Source organism: Notothenia rossii (genome assembly GCF_949606895.1).
Source record: "Notothenia rossii genome assembly, chromosome: 4".
In the NCBI taxonomy this organism is placed as follows: Eukaryota; Metazoa; Chordata; class Actinopteri; order Perciformes; family Nototheniidae; genus Notothenia; species Notothenia rossii.
This window is the reverse complement of record NC_136902.1, coordinates 16,565,734-16,588,919: the sequence shown is the minus strand read 5'-3', so window position 1 is coordinate 16,588,919 and position 23,186 is coordinate 16,565,734. Positions and strand designations below refer to the sequence as shown.

Below are 23,186 nucleotides of genomic sequence, written 5' to 3'. Positions count from 1 at the left end.
TTCCAGTAGACTTTAGTTACAAGAAATGATGAATGAATGATGGAAACTGCAGCTGTGGTGGGTCTGTTTTTTGTTGTGCGGGGCTGCAGGGGGTTGCCTTACTGTGATGTAAACTTCTCTATTTATAGGATGTATGACAACTATTGTGAATTATGCATATCATATGGTAGCTTCATATTTAATAAACAGACAATTCTGCTTTTAAGGCCTTTGCTTAGTAAACATGAGCTTAATTTTAGTCTTTATGGGGTTCACGGGGGACTACATACAAAAAGCTTAGAGAGAAATTGCATTTTAGAAATGCTACATTCCTTAAATGTATGGAGTCCATATGCAACAAGTCCTTGGTTTCCACAAATGAAATGTACTGGACAAACATAAGTGCCTTAAAGCACCATTTGTTCATACATCTTGTTATGTAGCATATGTGATCCCAGTGGGAATCAACTCTCACACTCTGGCAGCATAAGTGTGAGGTTCTTGTGCAGCATGGCAATGAAACCTTGTAATTTATATATCAAGGGCTTTTGTCCCTGCAAGCTTCTTATCCTCAATGCAAAGAAAGACATTGCTAGAGCCACAGGTCTTAATGTGAGAGAGCCAGAGTGCCCCGGCTTTTGAACACTGACCTGGTACAGAGTGTACAGACAGAAGTAAATATTAAGAGATGAAGGGACTGACACATCATGAAGGGTTCTGATGATTTTGAAAACACACATCTTTGAAAGGACTATACCTGGGTTGTGCTTTGCTGACCACAGTGTCTGCTGGATATATGCTGAAAAAGAGCAAAGTTCAAAGGAAAGATGTTAGATCAGTCGGTCCATTCTTTACTCATTCCACACAGCATTGCACTTATTTACCTTAAGCAGCTTCAGACACACACTACCTGTGGGTTGCCTCTGTCGATGCTTCATATTTGACAATTTGCACCTACGTACGTAGCCGAGGGGCTATACTACTGCTCCTGCAGCGCTAAAAGAAGCCCACATGAGGCAAAACATGAGCGTGTGGGAGAGGAGAGGACAAAGCCAGTATCGCCCACACACACCTCTTTGCTCAGCAGCCTGAAAGAACTCCTCTACTCCCCTACCTGAAGAAGTGCCAAGGCCGTGCGCCCTGCCAAAAACAAGCTCACTTTCATCGACAGAGTCAGGATGCTTTTTGGCAAGAGAGAGAGAGCTTTTGTTACTGGACAAAGCATTTAGTGCACAAACAATCTGCGCGCAGAGCTGAGAAACATGGCAATGGGATAATGTGAGGCTGCGGGGCATTTGGAGAGAGTTTTGATCAGCATATGGAGCTTCCACTTGTGACCAGAAAGGATCTCCCTCCTGGACAGCAGTCTCCAGCAGTATTACATTAGGTTTCATAACATCGGTGATGTAATCGTATATTTCTAAAATAGTACCTGCTTCAGTTGGTCTCCTCTCTCTCTCTCTGTGTGTGTGTGTGTGTGTGTGTGTGTGTGTGTGTGTGTGTGTGTGTGTGTGTGTGCGTGCGTGCGTGCGTGCGTGCGTGCGTGCGTGCGTGCGTGCGTGCGTGCGTGCGTGCGTGCGTGTGTGAGTGTGTGTGTGTGAGTGTATACGTTTAAAAGTCCCAGGTCAGTGAAGACAAAATACATTTCAGGCATAATTTATTCACGGAAATGTGTCTCAAGTCTAGTTGGCGGATTAAAGCAAGAGTAAAATATGTATCTTATTTTTAAAATAAAGGCTAAAAGATTCATTTGTATTTATTTTCCCGGAGCCTCACCTAGGACTGTCTCTTTGCATTATGTCTGCATTGCTAGCTGGCAATCCCGCATGTGAGAGTCACGTGCATGCAAGAAAAGGGACACACTCAATATGGCGGTAAGATAAGCTTAAAGAACAGGTCACATGAGGCAGCTGAATCGCACTCCCTCTCGTGAGTCACCTTCTTATGGATGATTTGATAATCGGTACATTCACACATCCATACACATCCAACCACACATTCTTGTATGTAAAACCTCATCAGCAGGAAAAAAAGCCACCAAAAAATCTCATAGTAGGCATCATTTGAGACATTACAATACAGTTTTACAGAATTTTAAGTAGGTTATGAATGCTGCAAAATTGCTTTTCATTTCTCTTATATCCTTCATAGAGTGCACGTTTACTTTTTTAATTTATTATTTTCAATAATTAATGTGGTGAAATTGTACAGCATGCACTGGCTGAAAAATATTCCCACCCTACTGTACATACCAGTTTGTGTAGCTCTGATATGCTGATCTGATCCTGATCCACCATTTCAAACTCTTTTCTTGGAACAAGGTCTAAGCCGAGGTGCCTGGAGAAAGAGGGATAAGAGGTGTATGACAAAATGCAGGCAGAATCAAAACAGTCTCATATTACAACTTCAAGTTAAAATATATTAGATGTTAAGCTCTTCAAATACACTCCTGGAGGTTTTTTCACTTCAGCTTTTAAAGATAATATGAATAGTCAAAAGGTGTCACTTAATCTAGCCTAATCAAATCTTAATATGACACTATATAAACATGCCTTCTAACATTCACTAAGGTATTCTACTTAGTTTAAAAATAATGATTTCTATCAAATGCTACTTTTTATTTAAAGGGGCCCCATAATCCTTTTCGGAGTTTTCCCTTTCCTGTAGTGTGTGGGAATGGTCTGCAAAGGTTCAAAGCCCCTATGTTCCTTCCAGAGGGAGTTTCTCTCCCACGCCTACGATTTGACTCCTTGTTTACTTCTGTAACATAGTGACACCACTATGTAACACTCGTGCTTCTTTTGGCTAGCACTCCAACACATTGTTTGTGATAAGGGGCGGGACCTCTCTAAGAGTTGGACCAATCACAACAGAGCCGGCCAGCTAACCAATCAGAGCAGACTGGGCTCTGGTTTCAGACAGAGGGTGAAAAGAGGACATTTCACAGTAAAGGCACGTCATAAATATGAACCAAAAAAATAGCACAATAGTCCCCTTTAATTTATTTTAGGTCATTTATTTTGCTCATCATAATTAGACTGTTTAAACTCCAGAAATGCATCAGAAAATTAATATTATGGTTTTTTAGTAGACTCAAAATATGATATAACACAAACGTTTACACTTACAACCACTTACATATCTCCTTATATAAACAGTAATCTGTATCACTCTGCTCGAGGACTACCAGCTACAGTTTAAATCATCACTCAAACTATTTTTGCGATGGCAGCACTATCAACAGTCAATTTTGGTTTAGGCATGTACTGATGACAAGATTTCGGGTTATTAGGTTTAAATATTACTTAAACACTCCGAGACGATTATGTATTAAACAGACCAACCAAAGCGTCTATGGATTAAAGAGGTTAAGTGTTTCCTTACACCTCTAGTTCATGCTTTTATATTTCAAACTAAATCGTGCAGCCTCGAAACATGCAGTCAGGGCTGCTGTGATCTTTTAACCATGAAATTAGATCACTACAGCTCTCAGGTCAGTGTGCAATATGAAGCAGTGACCTCAACACGCATGGTGAACAGAATACAGGGAATTTCAGGCTCCACTTCTGAGTGTTTTTTTTACATTACACTCATAATAGTTCATGTAAATATTGGTGTAGTTGTATGTGCAATTATTTTATAATAAACTGACAGCCACTTCATATAAAGTTCTTTCTCAGCTGAGAGGGAGCCCTCATATGTTTGATCTGTTATGGATGCCTGTCACAGTTGAGTTGGATGGAGTTTTAAACTAGCAACAGTGGGAATATGTCTTTACAGTTCCTCCAGGGGGATGTGCATTGACTTTAAGCCGCTTGAGATTCACTCATCTGCTAAATGACCATAAAATTACATCATAGAGGATGTTATCCCGCACCCACTCATCCAGTGTTGTAGATCTCTCCAGTGCCAAGGAAATACTTTATTCCTTGTGCAGCCAATCTCAATACAATTCAGTACAAGAGTCACTCACTCATTGCCCCAGTCGAGTCGTACAGTGATGTGCCGCTTGATCTCACGAGTCTGATCCTGGGCGAGGTGACCCTGGATCAGCTGTCGGCGCAGGTCGATGAGCTCATTCATCACATGACGCAGCTTATGGAATAGATCCACCTTGTGTTTCTGTTGGAGCATCCAAAAACAGGCTTGGTTAGGATATGTGATCTTCTTCTGCTGCAGCATTTATGTAGAGATTATTAATTGCCCTCTTTAACTACAGCGCTGGGCACTGAAAGAAAACAAAAGGTTACTAGCAGATTGTTCTCTGATATCAGACTCTGATGATTTGTTATTCAGTCAAAGTAGGATCAAGACACAAATCATGTTCTAACCACTACTTGCCAGCCTGTGCAGTTAGGAGAACAAATGTGTGATGCTTCTGACATTTAAGTCGCACTGCTAACGAAACAAAAAATGGTATTCCCCTTGCTTTGACCTCCTCACGGTAATGACTTTCATCACTATTTGTCGTAAACTAAGGACAACCCTTTTAATTCAGGCATTTTGTGATTTTGTGTTCTCCGTAATGGCACGACAAGTCCACATTACCACCCAGGTTTGTTTACATAAATACAAAGATTAAGCGGCACCACATTGCCGATGTAAATTTAATGAGGATAAGCCCTGCATGTTCTCAAAGGCTGCTGGAAAACAAAGATTTTTTTCAGGGTTGATGAGCCCTTTCGGGTGTCTATTCTGCGGGGCTAATTACGTACATTAAAACAGATACACAGTTATGCTTAGGCCATTGCTCCCTGAAGTAATCCCATGAATTGTAATTGGCAACAATAAGGTGAAATGTAACAACATTTAGCCAATGCTACATCCTATTATTATGGATGCAACTGTGGCAACATGGCCCATATCACACAGGGGGTGAGCACCAAAGCGGGTTCTGTTAAATCAGCGCTTCGCATTAGTCGGGCTTCAGAGAAAGTTACATCACTACACCAGCGCCTCCGGCTCCTTAGTTGCTCAGAGCATGAGCAGTCCTCAGTGAGAGGTTATGTAAAAACTCGCTGCCAGCTCCGCAATGTATCTACTCAGCTCCAAACTCCAAACCCTACCAACCACTTCTGCCTGCCCCCTCGACACATAGCAGGATTAAGAATGCTTTAGGTTTTCCAGTAATCACTTTTGCCCGGGAAAGTAAAGGCTGACTGAAGGTGGCGAGCAGAGCTGGATCTTAAGATGATGCACAAACTACGAGAGGGAGGCTTAAATCAATCAATGGCTGAATGACACAGCATGAAATTGCATGCGACAGGTCTGCAGGCCATTATCTGTGGCCACCATTCCTGTTCCTACAGAGATAGTATATGAAAATGTAGGCTGGCAGTCAGAACGACATGCTAATGGGAAATATCTAAAGGGGCTTTCACTGTATGTTAGCACTGTATCTCTTTGGGTTATTCACTATAGTTGATGGTTATACAGGTGTTTAATTAAGTGCAGGGAAGAATAAAACATACTGGAAAAGATTATTCCACCAAAACCCCTACGGAGGATGGAAATGAAACAACGATAGACGCAATATCTTTTTGTTCCAACTCTCTTGCAAATGTGTTAGATTTAGTCTCACATGTATTGCTTGGTGTTTTGTTTCAAGATGACGGCGATGTATTGTAATATAGTGCTACTGACCACATAGAGCTGCTTCCACAAGACCCCCCATTCCTGCAGTGTGGAGGTGGTTTCTGTGATGATGGGGTCCTCCAGGGGCACCACCGTCTCACACAGCCTGCAGCAAAAGAGAAACATGTAGATGAATGTGAGCGTGCACAATGATACAGACAGTTGTTCGGCAGTGATGCAAAGTCGCCGGATTAATTGAGCAGATAGCTAATGCCGAGCTGAGTAACGTTAGTAGAGGACAAGTAACTGATTACTTCTTAAATGTTAAACAACTAACATGTTGTAATTTCCGCCTGCTCAAAACTGACATAATACCGCAGGCATTAATGCCACAGCTTGAGGCCAGCTTTTAAATTAGTAACAGCAATGAAATGAAAAAGAGAGTAATCTTATGAAGAGTAAGAATATGTTCCCTGGCTGCAGGGGAGGTAGAGCACTTCAGTAAAAAACACAACACACATCCTTCCTGTGCGACCACACTCAGAGAAACACTAAACCAAGGTTAATTCTCTACTGAAACTTTGCTCACTAAGCTCCGGCCTGTTCTGAAAGAATTATCTTTAATACTGTATCATTGATTCTTGCAACAAGGGAAGCGTCTCCATCCATTACACCATGACTCAGGGTTATTGTCTGTGGCACGAACGCTCTGGGAGAACCACAGATATGCAGAAGGTGTGTCACCTCATTAACTCCATGAGACAGCAAAGCACATTTCCCAAAGTGCAACTCCTGGAGCGAGGAGGTATAATAATGTGGATTTCCAAGTGTGCACTTTTAATTGTTTGAGTGGAAACAACAATTCTGCTGCTATGTGGAAGCTCAACTGGGAGATGTAACAGCAAACTCCCAGTCCACACTGAGCCACAGCTCCCAGTCTGCAGGGTTAACCTCCATCAGTTCAGACTGAGAAAGAGATCTGCCGCATGTTTTGTCATCACTTTTATTCTAGCCGATACATCAGGGGCCGGCTTTGCGACGGGAACTTTGGATGACCTCCACTGTGTGTGCAGTTGTGTGCATGCGTGTGTGAGAGAGCATGCATACATGTTAAAGACTGTCCAATGAAAGTTGTCTTATAGATGAACACATTGATGTATCTGCATCATACTCCCTGTGTAATGATTGATACGAGCTCCTGACTAGTACAGAACAAACAGATAGCATTGCTAATATCATCCTTCCTCTATGTGTCAATGTTAGATACGGATCTGTAGAGAAACCACTGCTGATGTTGTCTTCAGTATTTTGAGCTGCACTTCCCTCCTACATAAAATGCTATGTGCTGCAATAAATTCAACAAGCTATTTTAGTTTTGTTTATGTGTCTACTCAATAATAAACCAATTCAAATATGATGAAATGTGTCCTGCATGTGCAAAGATGTTCCCTTCACTCTACTCTTAGTGTGACCGACACTGGTTGTAGGCATACTTGCCAACCTTGAGACCTCAGAAATCGGGAGCATTTCAAAATGCAAAATGGGGGGGGGGGGGTTAGTTTATCGCCGGAGCTGTTAGATTAATATTAACATGCTTATTGTAGTTCTAAATGCAATGCCTTGCGGCCTGTAGCACCATCCTTGATGGAGCATATGTGTGGGCAGGAAAGGAGTGAGTAGTGGGCAGGTAAGGAGTGAGCAGAGAGTAGAGTAGTTGTCGATTCTTGTTCTGTTTTCTGTGAGTATCTGCCTCACCCCGTCAGACTTTCAGTTGCGCGCTACTAAAGAGACGTGTTACAATGGAAACCAAACAATGGTGTAGCTGTATTAAAGTCCGAGCGGAAACAGTCCTGAGTAAATCTGATTTTGTCAGAAATCGGGAGAAATATGACCCCGGGAGGAAACCGGGAGAGGGCAATGAAATCGGGAGACTCCCGCGAAAATCGGGAGGGTTGACAAGTATGGTTGTAGGGGTTGGTGACATGGATAAAATATTCTATTATGTTGTGTTTACTTTAACATTGTGAGATTACAGTTTGCCATGATGAAGTACATTAGGTATTATTAAATGTTAAACAAAATAAGTGGAAGAGACTGGTAAAAATGATTAATTACCTTACATTTCAATACACTGATATTATCCCTTTAATTCCCATCAAATCAACTCAAATACAAATACAAAGGGCCAAATACAATCTATCATATTGAAGGGATTGCTTTATTATCAAACTGCCCACCCAAAACTAGTCTAACTAGTCCGTCTCTGCATGTATTTCAGATTCAAAAGCATGTTTTGTTTACTCGTAGCTTTGCATGTTGGATTGTGTTGACACTGCCAGTGCCACAGTATGTCAATAATGTGTTTATGTAACAACAAATTAGTATTGGTGAGTATATAGATCTTTCCAACATTACCAAATATATGTATTGACATCTGCAACCTTCACCGGAGCACACTAGTGAATGCACAGATTTTTATTTGCTACTCAGTCTTTCTTTATCGTATGTTGGTGCCTGTATGGCGGCGGGGTACATCCATCAAAATAAGTTAGATAAGCGCATCTCTAATTATGACGCTGTGCAAGCTCAACTAAAACATCAAACGACTTACCCTCTGTTGGTCACTGTGGATTTCTTCAAGTGGACATAGCTGACTGGGAAAATCCCCTGTGGACAGAGAGGAGGGAGCAGAGATGTTACCGAGTGTGACAGGATCACGTTCTTAATTCTCCTGCAACATGTAACCAACGTGTACAGTATTGTGTTGTATGTGGTACAATGCCTTCAAGTTAAGATACACTTCTGCTGGCCACATATTATATGTTGAAGGAATTGCTAGCTCACTCTTGCTTTATATGTTTAGACCATTTCTGCTATGCTGTATGCTGACATGCAGAGAATAAATGATACTGCGTGCACACACACCACAGAGATGATGAGCCCTTTTGTGGCTTGGCTTAGCAGGGGAAGGGCATGAGAGACTGAGTGGTGCCACCCTTGCAGTTCATCTTTCTTATTCTAATCTGCCAGATGTGAAGAATTGGCCACAGTGAGCCAAACTAATTCCTCTCAGCATAGAGAGAGCATGGGGGCGATTGAAAGTGGGCAGTAGAGTACATAACAAAATGGAGGGGTGTTAGTAAGAACTGTAAATAGCTGATGAGAGTAGGGAAGGACAGCATGAAGCCACTAACACCTACATTTACCAGGACTGGACAGCTTTTGTGCTTCTTTTAAAACATTACAGCAGCATCACATAACACTTCAGCTTCTGACATTTTATTTTAAAATTACACATACGAAATGGCAACAGATGACCTGCTGCTCTTGTGTTTTTTTTATAATACATCTGGTATTTTTGTTTCTGATAATACGACTGCTTGTGTAATGGCTATTGGGCTCTGTTACAGGTTGTCAAGGATGGAGTCTGTCATAAACAGTTTTTACGGAAGAATCAATCCTATAAGAAGCGGATGTGTCAGTCGTATATAATAACCACTTATTGCAGTGCAGAGTATTGATCTCTTTAGGCAGTGATGGGGCTGTATTAGTCTTCACCTATGCTCTTTACTTACTGAGTAGGATTTATCATAATGATGCCGACTGTAGAGTGGATTCAATCTCTCTGTTCTACCCTCCATCTTAACTTTATTTCTGCCTTGATCAAAAATATAACACCACAATAAGTGTGTGCTGCTTCTCTCCTGCAGGAAACACTGAAGAAAACAGTGTATTTCATGTTATGGATTAAAACCGAGTTTTATTTTTATGTATTTTTCAATTGCTTTTTTTTGCTTGAAAATATGCTTTTAGATCACTAATTGCACCATCTGCTGGCTGAAAGGAAAACCAAATTGAGATGTTTTAAACAATTCTGCACAGGAGACAAAACAGCAGAGTGGTAATACAGCACACAGAGTGGTGGCTCCATGGTGCTATTCTGGGATGCTATTCTGTAAATTGCCATTGTACAAACATAAAATAAATGATAGAGGTGGCATCGGCCTCAAACCAAGGTTGGATTAATTGTATATTTTCTTGTCTCTGTATTTGCCGTGTGTAGACGGCCCTCCAATTAGTCTTAGTGTTTTTATGATATGAAGTCAGAACATCTTGGTTAAAAATGTGTATAGACACAGAAATCTCCTGACCTGTTTTGAAAAACAGGTCAGGAGATTTCTATTTTTGTCAAACAAAGCTCCATTCAATAAGTTAATCAGTCATTAATGTCTTTGTTGTCTAGACAAAGTTATTTTTGGGAAGCACATCTCTCATGTCACATTATCATTCACAAAAACGCATTGGTCTCTATCAAATAAAAGCTTCACGTGGAGACAACTCTGTATTACAAAGAGACCAGTTGGCGATTCTTACTGTGTTTATTTAAATATGTGTTAACTTTACTATGATTACTGGCTTTCCGACAACTTATTCAGTTTGCTGCACTACAGTACAAGGTTGTGTCTTAAGTCCAAATAGATCTTTGTATTTTGATTCTGTACTTCAAGTATGCCAGTGTTGATGAGATTAATTTGCTCACATATTCAAAATGCTGAGAACTGTAAGTAGCCTCCAGGAACTAACCCAATCTCCAACCAGTCATTTTTGGATGCTGTTATAATTACCTTGATAGAAGGCTTCTTGGTGGAAAAGCCTCTGTACCATCCTAAAGGAAGAGCAAAATTCACATTAAAAAACCTTGCTACATTACAATGAAACACATTGTAAAGAAAGATGCGCCATTACTTTTTACCTTCATTGAACTTGTACTCGATATGTTAATTCGAATGTAATTCATTACCGTTTTTTGCTAGCTAACTTACTTGCTTAAAATAAAATAATTATACTAACTGTTATATTGACTGCTTTGTCATTTTATTGGTCATGAAATGGTAAAGAAATCCGTGAAATCAGTTCTGTAAGCCTATTTAGCAGTTAGTATGGTGGACCACCAGGTATAGGGCTGTATTGAAGTTATATCATAATTTCCCCAAAAAGTTACATAAAATCCGCCCTGTTAGGATTTTATTTTGTGTTAGCTTCAGTGAATCCTTCTTTTGGTGTGATGGTGCAGTTTATTTTTAGGTCAAGATCTGGAAATCAATAACTGCTTATAATAACTGCTTTACTAGACTCTATTTTCCATAACATACTGTAAGCAGAAAAGTGTCTAACAGGACTCTCTCAGGAGATTTATTAGGAAATATGGACCTGTGAAATTAAGTTTTTACAACATGATGGTTTGAATGGTGTTTCAAAGCCTACTTCTATGATTAACCTTAGATCTGGCGCAGAAAAACAGTATGCTTTAATTTATGTATTGAACTTAAAATTAATCACATTTAAATACTGTGTCTAGATTTGTTTTTACATTAGTATGCAGAGTTAGTCAACCCATATAAAATACTAGGAAAGAAGGACCCTTAGGCCTGAGTGAACATGTATACTTTAGTCACATGATATCTCTCTGCAGTACAGATCTGATTGTTATTTACAATCAAACACAATCATTTGGGCGGGATTGCTTTTACCTTCACTCTTCTCCAAAATCTGTACAGTTTCCCCAATCTCCAGGACTAAGGCCTGACATGTTGATGACCGGAAGTTGCAGATCACTGAAAAGAGAAAAACAGTCATGAGACAACAGTGATGAGAACACATATTTGACCTGATTTGACTGTGATGTATTTTTGTATACTAAATATATTCTTTGTGTCATTTTTGTGACCTCTGATTAAGCAAGAGGCCTCTCTCTTGGGGTCTCTATATAATGTATAAAGTGTAAAATCTCTGCACAGCATGTCTTTTTGGGTTGAAGCAGGACTTTTAATAAGCTGTTAAACACAAACATCTAAATTCGCTGACACACAGGAACCACTGCTTAGCAAACTGTAAACAAGCTCCCACCCTGAAGTGGGTAGTCATTTTAATAAGCAATTAATTCTTAAGCGGCCTGATTTTTGTGGAATGTTAAGTTAATTGAACTGTCTCCCAAAATAGAGCCCACACAATCTGCTAAGTAGTAAACGCTGCTTTATCATAAGTCGGTATTAACATAATAAATCTTCCAAGCCACCCGCTTTTGCAGCATCATGCAGTCTTTGACCGTACACAGAAACATCTTGTGACTCAAACACTGATTAAGAACATGATTATTCCTCAGGGGACGATGCCACAGTAAAGACTTTCACAATGGGATGGCCTCTGGAGCCAGTTTTTTTTCATCTATGTAACATACAGGGCTCAGTAAAGACAAACTTGTTTAACTACGACAGGGCTCCACTGATGATTTTAAACCTACAAATGGTGGCCCTTCGAGGGGAGTTTGGTGTGAATCATTATGCTAATGAACTAGCCAGGGGACCCAGTGAGGGGGAGGAAGAGGAGGAGGGGCTTGGGCTCGGCTCAGTTGCCTGTTTGAGGGTAACGAGTGCTCAGTTCCTGTGCTCGGGTAACTATGGCAACAGATCATCTACAAACTGGAGGGCTTTCTTCACTGTAACTGCTGCGTGGATCTGGGCATTTTTAAATGGCGATGCTTACGGATGCTGCATGGCGCTAGAGTTCAAGTCAAGCGTATTAGGCATGTATTAGAGTCAGAGAGATGGATAGACTTAAGAGAGCCTCCTTGTCACCTTTTGCCTCTGCCTGGGGCTCTTTTCCAGCCAGGGCTAAGTATTGCCTATTTTAGAGTGCTATTCTTTAATGGCCTCTATTTCATTTGAATTGCAAAACCTGCACTCACACCATTTTAAAACTCTTTAGCGGAGGCCATGTCAGAACAAGATGAGCTTGTCATGTTCGAGAGAGATGGGCACATCAAGCGGATTCGTATTTTCATAGTCCACCCTGACAAAACCTCCAAGCTGTGTAAACACTCTTTCATTGTGACTAAAAGCTTCAGAGTATTATCATATCCACAAAACAAAAAAAACAAGAAAATGCATATTTTTATACTTCAACATGTTGAACGTAGGATGTTGGAAGGACTGATGGGACAGGCAGTGGAAATGTTGGCAAAAGCAAACATTTCTGCTGAGCAACATAATATCAGTCCAGACTGTCCCTCGATTTAGTTGCATATAGTCCACATGGCATCTTAAGGCTGCTATTGTGTAACCACAAACTCACTGGTAGGAATTATGGAGCTTAAGCACAGCAGGAGACTCCTGCTGTCCTCCAGTCTCCTCACACCTCGCCACCTCTCCATTGTTCAATGTATCATAGATATATATGTTTACTTATCCATACCTCTATTAGCAACTGCATCTATTCACTCATTTAATATCAGATGTTCGGTTTAAAGGGCATGACTGCTTTTTAAAAAAAGAAAAAATCCCACTGTTTGTAAAGAAGAAGGAAAAATACATGTTTTTGTATCTTCTGGCTGGCGAAAATGTTGATGGCAGCAAAGAGATGTAATGCATTTTCATAAATAAATATCAGGCTAGGCAAATCTATAAAGACGAAAACCAAGGAAATAGCTAAATAATTCAAATAGCTAAATAATTCTCCAGAAAAGTAGAAGAATTACAACTTAAAGCCAGACAGGTTTACTCATGAAGTATAAAAGGGTGATTCATTTAAATGCTAGATTTAATTAACTAAACTTTAAATGATAATAGTTGTCGACGGGCAAAATATAAACTCAAATCTCTCAGAGTTATTCTTCAGATAACATTTTTAACATCCTGGAAACAGTCTCTTAAGAATCCAGTTTTTCTGAGTTGGTGTAAAGTGAGAACAGACGCTGGAGTTTATTTTCCATAACAGTACCTAATTACTACCACCGCCATCTCCTGAATAAACAAACATGTTATCATTCTGGATTTAATCACGCAGAAGTTATGACATTCAAGCGCTGAAGTTGACACTATTTATGGTGTCACTTTGGTCTCCTAATACTGAGAATAGTAGAAGAAAATGCACCCAATGAATATCAAGCCTCATAGTCAAAAGCATTAGACTCAGGAGACCAGAGATATACTGGAGCACAAAATACCTTTTAAAATCAGCCTGAGTGAGAATTAAGAAAGCTCTTCCTCTGTTGTGCCTTATTTTCTAAGTTGCCGCTCTTCAACAGCAGCCTAGAATGCCACTAAAACCCTCACCTTGTTAATAGAATCCTGCAGTGTTACGATGTAAGAAGAGCTGCTATGTGATGATTGCAAGAAAAATGTGGCAATCCAAGGATCTCATTTGTGCAGCAACATTCTCTTGAACGTCTCTTATATCTTCTCTTAATATTCTGTTAAAGGGGCCCTACTAGGATTTTTAGTGGTTTCCCTTTCCTCTAATGTGTGGTATAGGTTTCTGTACATGTTAATGGGCTTCAAAGGCTAAATACCCAAAGTTATCTCCAGAGGGAGTTTCTCTCCCACACACTCCCCCCCCTCCCTCTGCCTGAAACGCCTCCATTGGACTCCTTTGTTTACTTCCGCAACATAGTGACATCGCTATATAACACTCGCACTTCTATTGGCTGGCGCTCCAACACATCGTGCGTGAAAGGCTAGGGGACGGGACTTCTCTAAGAGGTTGACCAATCAAAACAGAGCCGGCCAGCTAACCAATCAGAGCAGACTGGGCTCTGGTTTAAGACAGAGGGTGAACAGAGGAGCTGCAGCACAGGCAGTATGAGAACAATGAGTTTTTGAACATTAAAGCACGTAAACATGTCAGAGTAGAGGTAAAAAATACAAATATGATCCTGACAGATTATTTTCTGTAGAAATCCGAGCTCCATGTACTCAAGCCCCTCTGTATGACGTTGACCTTTGACCTATTTGTCTTGTATTCCACTCTCGTGTTTCCTGTCATTGTTATGGTCAAGCCAACTCCAATATGTAATCTATCAACAAAAACATAATTGTTCTTTTACAGCAGATGAGGGAGACAAGTATCACCTTCCAGCGTTAATATTTGTACTTGCCAACATGTCTTGAAAAATGTTTTCCTCTATATGTAATATAGCGATTAGCACACAGCATGAACGGCCTGATGACCTTGTGTTAGAATCAGCGAGAGACACATAGAGTTCCTAACTGTACAATGGTCCACAGGGGAGACATATTCTGCTGAGTGAAGATGCCATCAAAAACCTGCCAGTAAACATTATTATGGATTATAAACGCTCTGCTTTTTCAAAACAACTGAGTGATAAATGGGGACCACTGTGCTGAGAAATATTATTATTAAAAAAGACACTGTGCTCATCTTAAATGCAGCACTGAAAACTCTTTGGTTTTTCTATTGTCTTTTAGTTCCAGCCTGATTCATGATTGGTACATCTGAAGCCTAACTGCTTACCGAGTGGATCCTTCAACCATTTCACTAATGCAATGTGAGTGTGAAGGCCATGAAGGCCTGCTTGAGTAGTTCTGTCCCAGATCCAGCAAAGTTCAAATGTACACAACAGTCTTTGGGTTTCGCCCACTGAGTCATGTTGTTCAGCACGACTTATATGCAGAATCCCTTACTCAGACGCATTACTGCGCCGACGTATTGCTAACCTAGGGATGTCTGCCACAGAGGCAGAGGAGCATGTTACCGTATCGGATCCCAAACCAGTGTCACAGAATAAAAGGCACGCTACTCAGCTGCAGGGGTCTGTGTAGCCGCAAGATGACGACCTCAAAACACTTTAAATGACCATCAACATGATCACACATGCAACAATAGGTATACTTTAATGGTTTTAAGTGCAGTTGAGGTACAGAAAACGACAGTACTAAGGAGATTTGTAAATCAGTGCCCATGATGAATCCAAAAGTGCTCACCGAAATCAAGCTCAAATCATGGCTACTTTGGGCTACATTCATCTCTCTAATCCCACTCTCAGTTGAACATTAGCTCCATCTTTTGTTCTCTCCTGAACACGTTTGATCCTCGATCTGTCCATTCCAGATAATGGTGGCCTAGCCCGCTAGATTATTTCATGTTACTGCTACAGTAGTTTGTGCCTGAGACACGTTCATGTGGCTACATCTTTGTTTCGCTCTCTCTCTTTCTCATGTGGGCAGGTAATGGCTTACAGTCAGAGAGATCTCTCCAATAAAAGTGTTAAGACTCTTGCAATACCTCTGGTTATATGAGAGGAATCCATTAGGGACTCATTTGCGAATAAAAGTTATTTTAAAAAGACTGGACCGAGGATCGATTTAATTTTTAAAATCTATTGTAATGTTAACCTCCCACATTGTGTTTTTTATTTTAAAATTTGCATTTTCCTTGGGGTACAACATTTTTACAAATATGTTATTAAATAAGGCAGAAAAAGTAGGTATAAATTAGTTGGTGATTTAAATAATTCAAGAAAATTAAGTGCTGTTGCTGAGTGGAAAGAGCCGGGCAACCCTAAAGCACATTCAAATCCAGGCCTATGCTGCCACTATGCAAGTGATTTACAAACTTATATTAGTTCCTGCATAAACAAAGAAAATAATGAACAGGCAACAATTCGAAGAAAGGCATTAACATTTCATGAGGTGGTCTCCAACTGTTTCCTGTTTAGATGGAGCCCATTAAAAATAGAACAGAGAATAAAGGCCTGGGTTGCTGCTAAAGATCACGGCTCAGGTTCATATTGGTGTATGGCATTATTGGTGAGAGACAATTTACAGGCAGGGACAAAATAAGCAAAGATAATGGGGAAATGTGCAAAATGGTGCTAATAACAGAGGAGTCAGGAGGAGAGGAGAAAACGGACTGTACTGCCAGTTAACGTGTGATTTTGAACCTAGTATGTCAACACGTTCCCTCAGGCGAAGGGGAAAATTGTAGCAGAGTAATGTGGGCTGCTGTTACAATGTACAGTATGTACTGTGTAGGTTCAAGGCGCTTTGCTTCCCCGCATTTGAGCACCATGGACAGAGCCAGGTCACTCCACTGCTGCGGAGGCTGCGGAGAACTGTTGCTTCCCCTCACTTCCTCTCTGTTAAAACCCCGATATATTTGCGCAAAGAAAAAAAAACACCTGCAGTGAATCTGAGAGATTCATGCGTGGATGCGTGGAAGAAAAAAAAACCCACAAACGACTGAATGCGATAAGATGATTACTGTACAGCCACAACAAGAGCCGATATTATGGTGGATTGCCATTTGGGACTCTCATCCTGCGGTCTTTATGAAACGATGGTGACAAATGTAATGCCTCCAAACAAAGTGTATATGTGTGGGCGTTTATATGAGGGGGGAGTATCATGTGCAAGCCAGCACGAGTAACAGCTGTAGAGCATCTGGAAATGACTCATTCCCCTATTGAAAACCTAGGATAATCACAGCTATAGACACCTTGGCCGTGGCAGTGGGGTTCAGCAGTCCCTTAGTGATGACCGTGTGGTGTCTCATGGCGTAATTGTTGCCTATTCTATTGGAGACTTGATTGTAAACAGCTCGCTTTGATTTTTTTTTCGTCCATAATCTAATCTGAATGGGGAAACGCTGATGTTGCACTTTCACCTTTCCCTCTGGGTCAAAGTGCACACATGCAGGGATGAAATGTGGTATTTGTTACAGCGCAGTCCATTGCAGCAGCAGCATTAGGGCTGATGTCTTCCTACAGGTAGACTCCGGCTCCACTCAACCAACCTACACCTGTTGGAGGGACGCAGTCACGATGCCCCCTCGTGGTTTCAACACGAATCGTTTTTTCCCCTCTTCCCCCTCCAGATATGCTCATAAGAATAAAGGCTAAAATGCTACACTGACGCATTTTCTTATTTATTTTTATATATATAAAAAAAACACAACCAAGAGTAAGAGCTGGATCTAAAGCACCGCCTGCGGTTGTGTATAGACTGCGATAGCATCTTTAAGGTGGTGGGCTGTAGGCTGTATCATCCCACGCAATTTCCCTTTCAATGCAGTCACTGGCCGTGTATATCAGCCATTACAAGTGTGTGTGTTTTTTTCATTGGGTGTAATAGGCATAATAAGAGGGGAAATGGTCTGGATAGCCTATGCGGGGTGTCGATGAACACACATTGGGTGTTTCTCGTGGAAAAACTGTCATCACAGCGCTGTATTAATAAAGTCAATTAAAATAAGATAAATTAAAAAAAACATCATTAGATAATCAATATAGGATGCAATTGACTTACCAACTCCGATTTTCTCCTCTTCTGTAGGTATCCACATATTTGGTTATTTTCCCTCCGGTAGAGAAAGCCACATTATGTCGATATCGTGAGATGATGCTGCTAGAAAATGAGAGCTGAAGGCTACAAATGATCCTGGCTGCTCAAACATGGGACTTCATGTCTCGACCGAAATCTCTGTCCTGGCGCTTGTGTGTGTGCAGGGGAGAGGAAGGACCATGAAAGCACCGATATCTCCTCTCTATTATGTTCCGGCGTGTGTCTCCAGTCTGATGCAGTCTCCGTGTCCACCTAATGTAACGCGCGCACACACACACACACACACATACACACTCGCGCATGCAGGCACGAACGCTCGCACGCACACGGTGAGCGGTTTTCTCGTCTCCAGTAAAAAGGTGTTATTGCAGCCGAATTTAAAGTGGAACAAAGATGCTTCTTTTCCTCGAAGATTATTTATTTAATTTCTTAGTTTTTTTCTCTCTTCTCCTTTTTTCCTCAGCCAATCGCTCCGCTCCAGATGATCCGGCTGCTCAGGCAGCGCGCACAATCGATCGGTAATTAGGAGGTAATAGGTCGCGATATCGTTCCGCGGTCAGAACTGTCGAGCTGCTGCAAGAAAATACTGAGAAAGCTGCAATATAACATAAGCTGCGCCATCTTCATGGTCGTCACATGACTCGTTTTGTCAACACTGTGTCAAACGTTTGCAAATATATGCGCCCTCTTTCTCTCTCTCTCTCTCAGCATGGCAGTTGCATCCATCACAAACAGCATTTTCTCTTGCTAGTAAGCTGGCTGGCAGTCTGCATTCTTTTGATTGGATGCACAGCTTTTGAGGGTCTATAAAGTAGCTCCCGGTGTTACGGATCAGACCATGTGGGGAAGCACCTCCTGGTTGAGTCATTTCAAAGAAACAGACCTACTACCGTAGTGCAATCATGCTCCCACACTGATGGGATGCAACTAATTCCTAAAGGCCACTTTTCCCTTGGGATTTGATTGATAGGTTGGACAAACAGTGGATTTCTCTTTAGACCTACATCACACGACAACATGCTGCTTTATAGATGACATTCACGTAAAATAAACGGTGGATTTTGAAAAAATACAAATGTATGTTGTGGATTAACGAGCTGTTAACATGATGTGTGGATATGACCTTGATCCGAGTTCAGACCATAGGTTCAGACACATCTGCTACAATCATCTGCATGTAGTGTTTTCTTCTTCTGAATTTAATATGAAGATTCAGTTCGGTAGGCTACTTAAATTGAGTACGTTTTTTGTATACTGTACATTATATGTAGTATTTGTTTTATTATATTTCGACATGTGATGGTCTAAGTTATTTGTAAGCCTCCAAAATGTTTTGAAGAACATTCTGGTGGGAAGGAAGTTGTGAACTGTCTCGATATTAACTTGTTCATCTTTTGTTGTTAAAACTCAAATAAATACTGTATTCAGCCTTAAGCTCTCACCACATGTTGCCAGATACGAGGAAACAACTTGTTTGTAAGGTTTGACTTCTAATGACATCCTGTATACCGGATGTGATGCAATGAATTTAGTTGAGTTGACTTTATGGCGTAGTAAGTGAGTCACTGCTGGTAAAACAGTCTGTGGGGAAATGATGAACATGATGCATTCACTGCTCTGAAGCTTAAACCTGCAGAGTTAACAATACGTACCAAAGTGACCTAAGTATTCCAGTAAGGCATATAACATCCTATCCTTATATTTGTGAACGTTCCAGGAACGCAATTTATGTTCCGTGTTGAAAATGACCCTCTGTCCCCCCGAGACCTTGATTTAAACATGTGAACAACAGCATGATGTGGAAAGAGAACATAGAGGCTGATGTTTTAAACCAGATGGATAAACAGTTGTATTCCTAAAACATTTGTTATACAGTATCTCACCCATTGCTCAATGCATGTCTGGTCCATTCAGTGCATTAAGCTGTCTTGTCCTATAAACAAGGCCATCATGAGTAGAAAAATAGAGTGATTTGGTGAATATTGAGCGTCCAGTGAGTTTGATGTAGTGTGGGAGGGAGGGCAGTATTCAGCAGGGTAATTTCTCTCCATCATAGCGATGCTGTGACTGACTCCCATCTGTCTATTACTTCAAGTGGAACACTGTGGGCGGTGTTCCACTCACATACATAAAGCTGAAGGAGAGTGGGGCGTTTTTGAAAGCTAAATATGCATCCCAGCTAATAAACATTTGAGAGAAAATATAAAACGTACAAAATAACAAGCAACTATCCTTGCTGCACATCTGGTTAGGTGAGACTACAGCATGCTTGTTAAAGCTGGCACAAAGGACATATTATATAATTAAAGATTTGAAAAGGTCTCATGCACTTGTCATTTTCTGACAACATTACACTTGCTCAGCTATGAGCAGAGGCTACATTTAGCTGCTGCTCTGATGCAGCAGCACAGGACGAGACACCGGTACCCTGCAAACAGGGATTGCCTAATACAGCGAGCTATCTGTTTCTACACTCCCAAAGCTAGCAGGCAATAAGAGCCAGCCGAGGAGGTAATAAGAGGCACGGCCTACCAACTCATCCATCACCTGCAAACACACACATTCTTATTTCTTTACTCTTCTCAGGATCATACATTTCATGCGCTCGCTGTACAAACAATCTCTGTCTGTACACATGGACACACACACAAACACACAAGCTCAATTTAGTAAACATATTTGATCCTATTTTAATGTGTGGTGTTTTTTAAATGGGTCTTGTGACTATTTTAATAAGATCTATTAATAACTGTGGGGGAGGCAACGGGAACATTTAGTGGCAAATCCCTGCATGCACCATTCAACCATCAAGTGACCTGAATAATGTCACGTTATGGTAAATGTAAGGTATCTTAACACTTCAAGGGCAATAAAGATATCATTAGTTACATGGAAAGATATGAAACATAACAATTATATGATTGAAATGTATATGCAAACTCATCTGCTGGTAATTATTAAAGCAAATGTCAACTGTCATAGTTTCTTTATAAAATAACGCCAGGTAAACTGTACCCTCATTTTATTGGACGTAATTTAACTAAATTGTTATATAGACTATGATTTTTGCCTTAATGGTCAATTAACATATTATCATAACCTCTATCTAATAAGGTAATTCAGTTTTGCAAGAGAGACCCGAGTACAGCAGGAGAAATCGAACAGATAAGACACAAACCGAAAAAAGCCTGTCACACAAAAACACAACAATACGTTACATCTCTAGAATAAAACTGAAAAAAGTAAACCTATCCAATTGGACCAGACTTTTTGGGTGCTTACGTCCTTTGTAATTCATTCCAATTATTTGGCCCAAGCACTTGAAGGCTGGTCCGTCCAGTATTTACTCGAGCTCCATCAGGTGTTAGCCAGTCCTATGATCTGGTCTGATGAACAGTAGCTATCATTTGAGACGAGATGTGATTGGAGGATACATTTACAAACAGTAGTATGGTGTAGTTTTAACATGAATGTGCAGGATATCTTCATTGTCAAGCACAGACATGATGGTAAAATATAGGAACCCCAATTTGTATTTAGCGATTCTGTGCCAACTATGGCATATGAGTAAGAGTGCTAACTAAGAAAATTCCCTTATACTTCAATTTCAGACGTTTAAGTAGATGGACATGGTTTCATTTAAAGATCAGCCATGTAGGAATTCATAAAACTGTGTCATCTGCGCATGTCTTGATGCATTGAGAGAAGCGTGGCCGGCTGATCTGAAAGTACATTTTACAGCTGAGTGTTCAGATTATGCTCAATACTACACTCCAATATGTACCGGCCATGGCCTGATTCAATTTAAGGCGGCACGCAGACTTCATCTGTCTAAAGTCTGAGTGTTTCCATCTATTGACGATTCTTGTAATGTATTTAAAATTCCACGGCTAAGCAAAAGAATACATTTGGCTTTTCTAACTTTCAGGTTACTGGTCCTCCATTTTTGATGCTGTATCTAAGATACTAGAAAAATGAATATATCCGAATCCTCTTACAGACGATTCTTTGGCATCCAATGTCAATCATAGTAATCTAAAATAGTAATTGATGACATCTACATATATATATATATATATATATATATATATATATATATATATATATATATATATATATATATATATATATATATATATATATATATATATATATATATATATATATATATATGTAGATGTCATCAATTACTATTTTACTATTTTTACTATATATATATATATATATATATAACAACGTTTTTTTGGGGGGGAGGGGGGGGTCACCTTCTTATACTTGATTTTGTTTATATGTTTGTTTCATTGGGGAGAAAAAAGCAAATTAAACAGTTTTGCTGCATTTTGTATACAACATTTTTTTTATGTGAAAACTAATAAAGTGGGGAGATATGAATCACCATCTGCATAAAATATTATAATGCTGTATTTGAATAGAATGATGTGTATTGATTGAAAATAATAGTGAACAAAGAAAGAATCTGTATCGCATGTACAGTGGGGCAAAAAAGTATTTAGTCAGCCACCAATTGTGCAAGTTCTCCCACTTAAAAAGATGAGGCCTGTAATTTTCATCCTAGGTATACCTCAATTATGAGAGACAAAATGAGAAGAAAAAAAAAAAAATCCAGAAAATCACATTGTCTGATTTTTAAAGAATTTATTTGCATTTTATGGTGGAAAATAAGTATTTGGTCAATAACAAAAGTTCATCTCAATACTTTGTTATATACCCTTTGTTGGCAATGACAGAGGTCAAACGTTTTCTGTAAGTCTTCACAAGGTTTTCACACACTGTTGCTGGTATTTTGGCCCATTCCTCCATGCAGATCTCCTCTAGAGCAGTGATGTGTTGGGGCTGTCGCTGGGCAACACGGACTTTCAACTCCCTCCAAAGATTTTCTATAGGGTTGAGATCTGGAGACTGGCTAGGTCACTCCAGGACCTTGAAATACTTCTTACGAAGCCACTCCTTCGTTGCCCGGGCGGTGTGTTTGGGATCATTGTCATGCTGAAAGACCCAGCCACGTTTCACCTTCAATGCCCTTGCTGATGGAAGGAGGTTGTCACTCAAAATCTCACGATACATGGCCCCATTCATTCTTTCCTTTACACGGATTTACACGTCCTGGTCCCTTTGCAGAAAAACAGCCCCAAAGCATGATGTTTCCACCCCCATGTTTCACAGTAGGTATGGTGTTCTTTGGATGCAACTCAGCATTCTTTCTCCTCCAAACAAGTCTAGTTGAGTTTTTACCAAAAAAGTTATATTTTGGTTTCATCTGACATTCTCCCAATCCTCTTCTGGATCATCTAAATGCTCTCTAGCAAACTTCAGACGGGCCTGGACATGTAGTGGCTTAAGCAGGGGGACACGTCTGGCACTGCAGGATTTGAGTCCCTGGCGGCGTAGTGTGTTACTGATGGTAGCCTTTGTTACTTTGGTCCCAGCTCTCTGCAGGTCATTGACTAGGTCCCCCCGTGTGGTTCTGGGATTTTT

At 40.4% G+C, this 23,186-nt stretch overlaps 1 protein-coding gene across 5 annotated transcripts in view; it reads right to left on the bottom strand.

The window, feature by feature from the left end:
• The window catches only part of LOC307035141 (dedicator of cytokinesis protein 3-like), a 48,049-nt gene extending 29,597 nt beyond the window's left edge, over window positions 1-18,452 (bottom strand). For 2 of the 5 annotated variants that reach the window (XM_079674175.1, XM_079674176.1), the window contains exons 1-8: window positions 17,655-18,446; window positions 11,085-11,168; window positions 10,179-10,219; window positions 8,165-8,220; window positions 5,623-5,719; window positions 3,953-4,101; window positions 2,232-2,316; window positions 737-778 (exon numbers count right to left, since the gene is read on the bottom strand). In XM_079674175.1, the coding sequence (XP_079530301.1) occupies window positions 737-778; window positions 2,232-2,316; window positions 3,953-4,101; window positions 5,623-5,719; window positions 8,165-8,220; window positions 10,179-10,219; window positions 11,085-11,168; window positions 17,655-17,691 (591 nt within the window). In that variant the 5' untranslated portion in view covers window positions 17,692-18,446. Of the gene's footprint in view, window positions 1-736; window positions 779-2,231; window positions 2,317-3,952; window positions 4,102-5,622; window positions 5,720-8,164; window positions 8,221-10,178; window positions 10,220-11,084; window positions 11,169-17,654 lie in introns of all 5 variants that reach the window. The other 3 variants (XM_079674177.1, XM_079674174.1, XM_079674173.1) reach the window with 3 other exon arrangements.
• Between the last annotated feature and the right edge of the window lie 4,734 nt (window positions 18,453-23,186).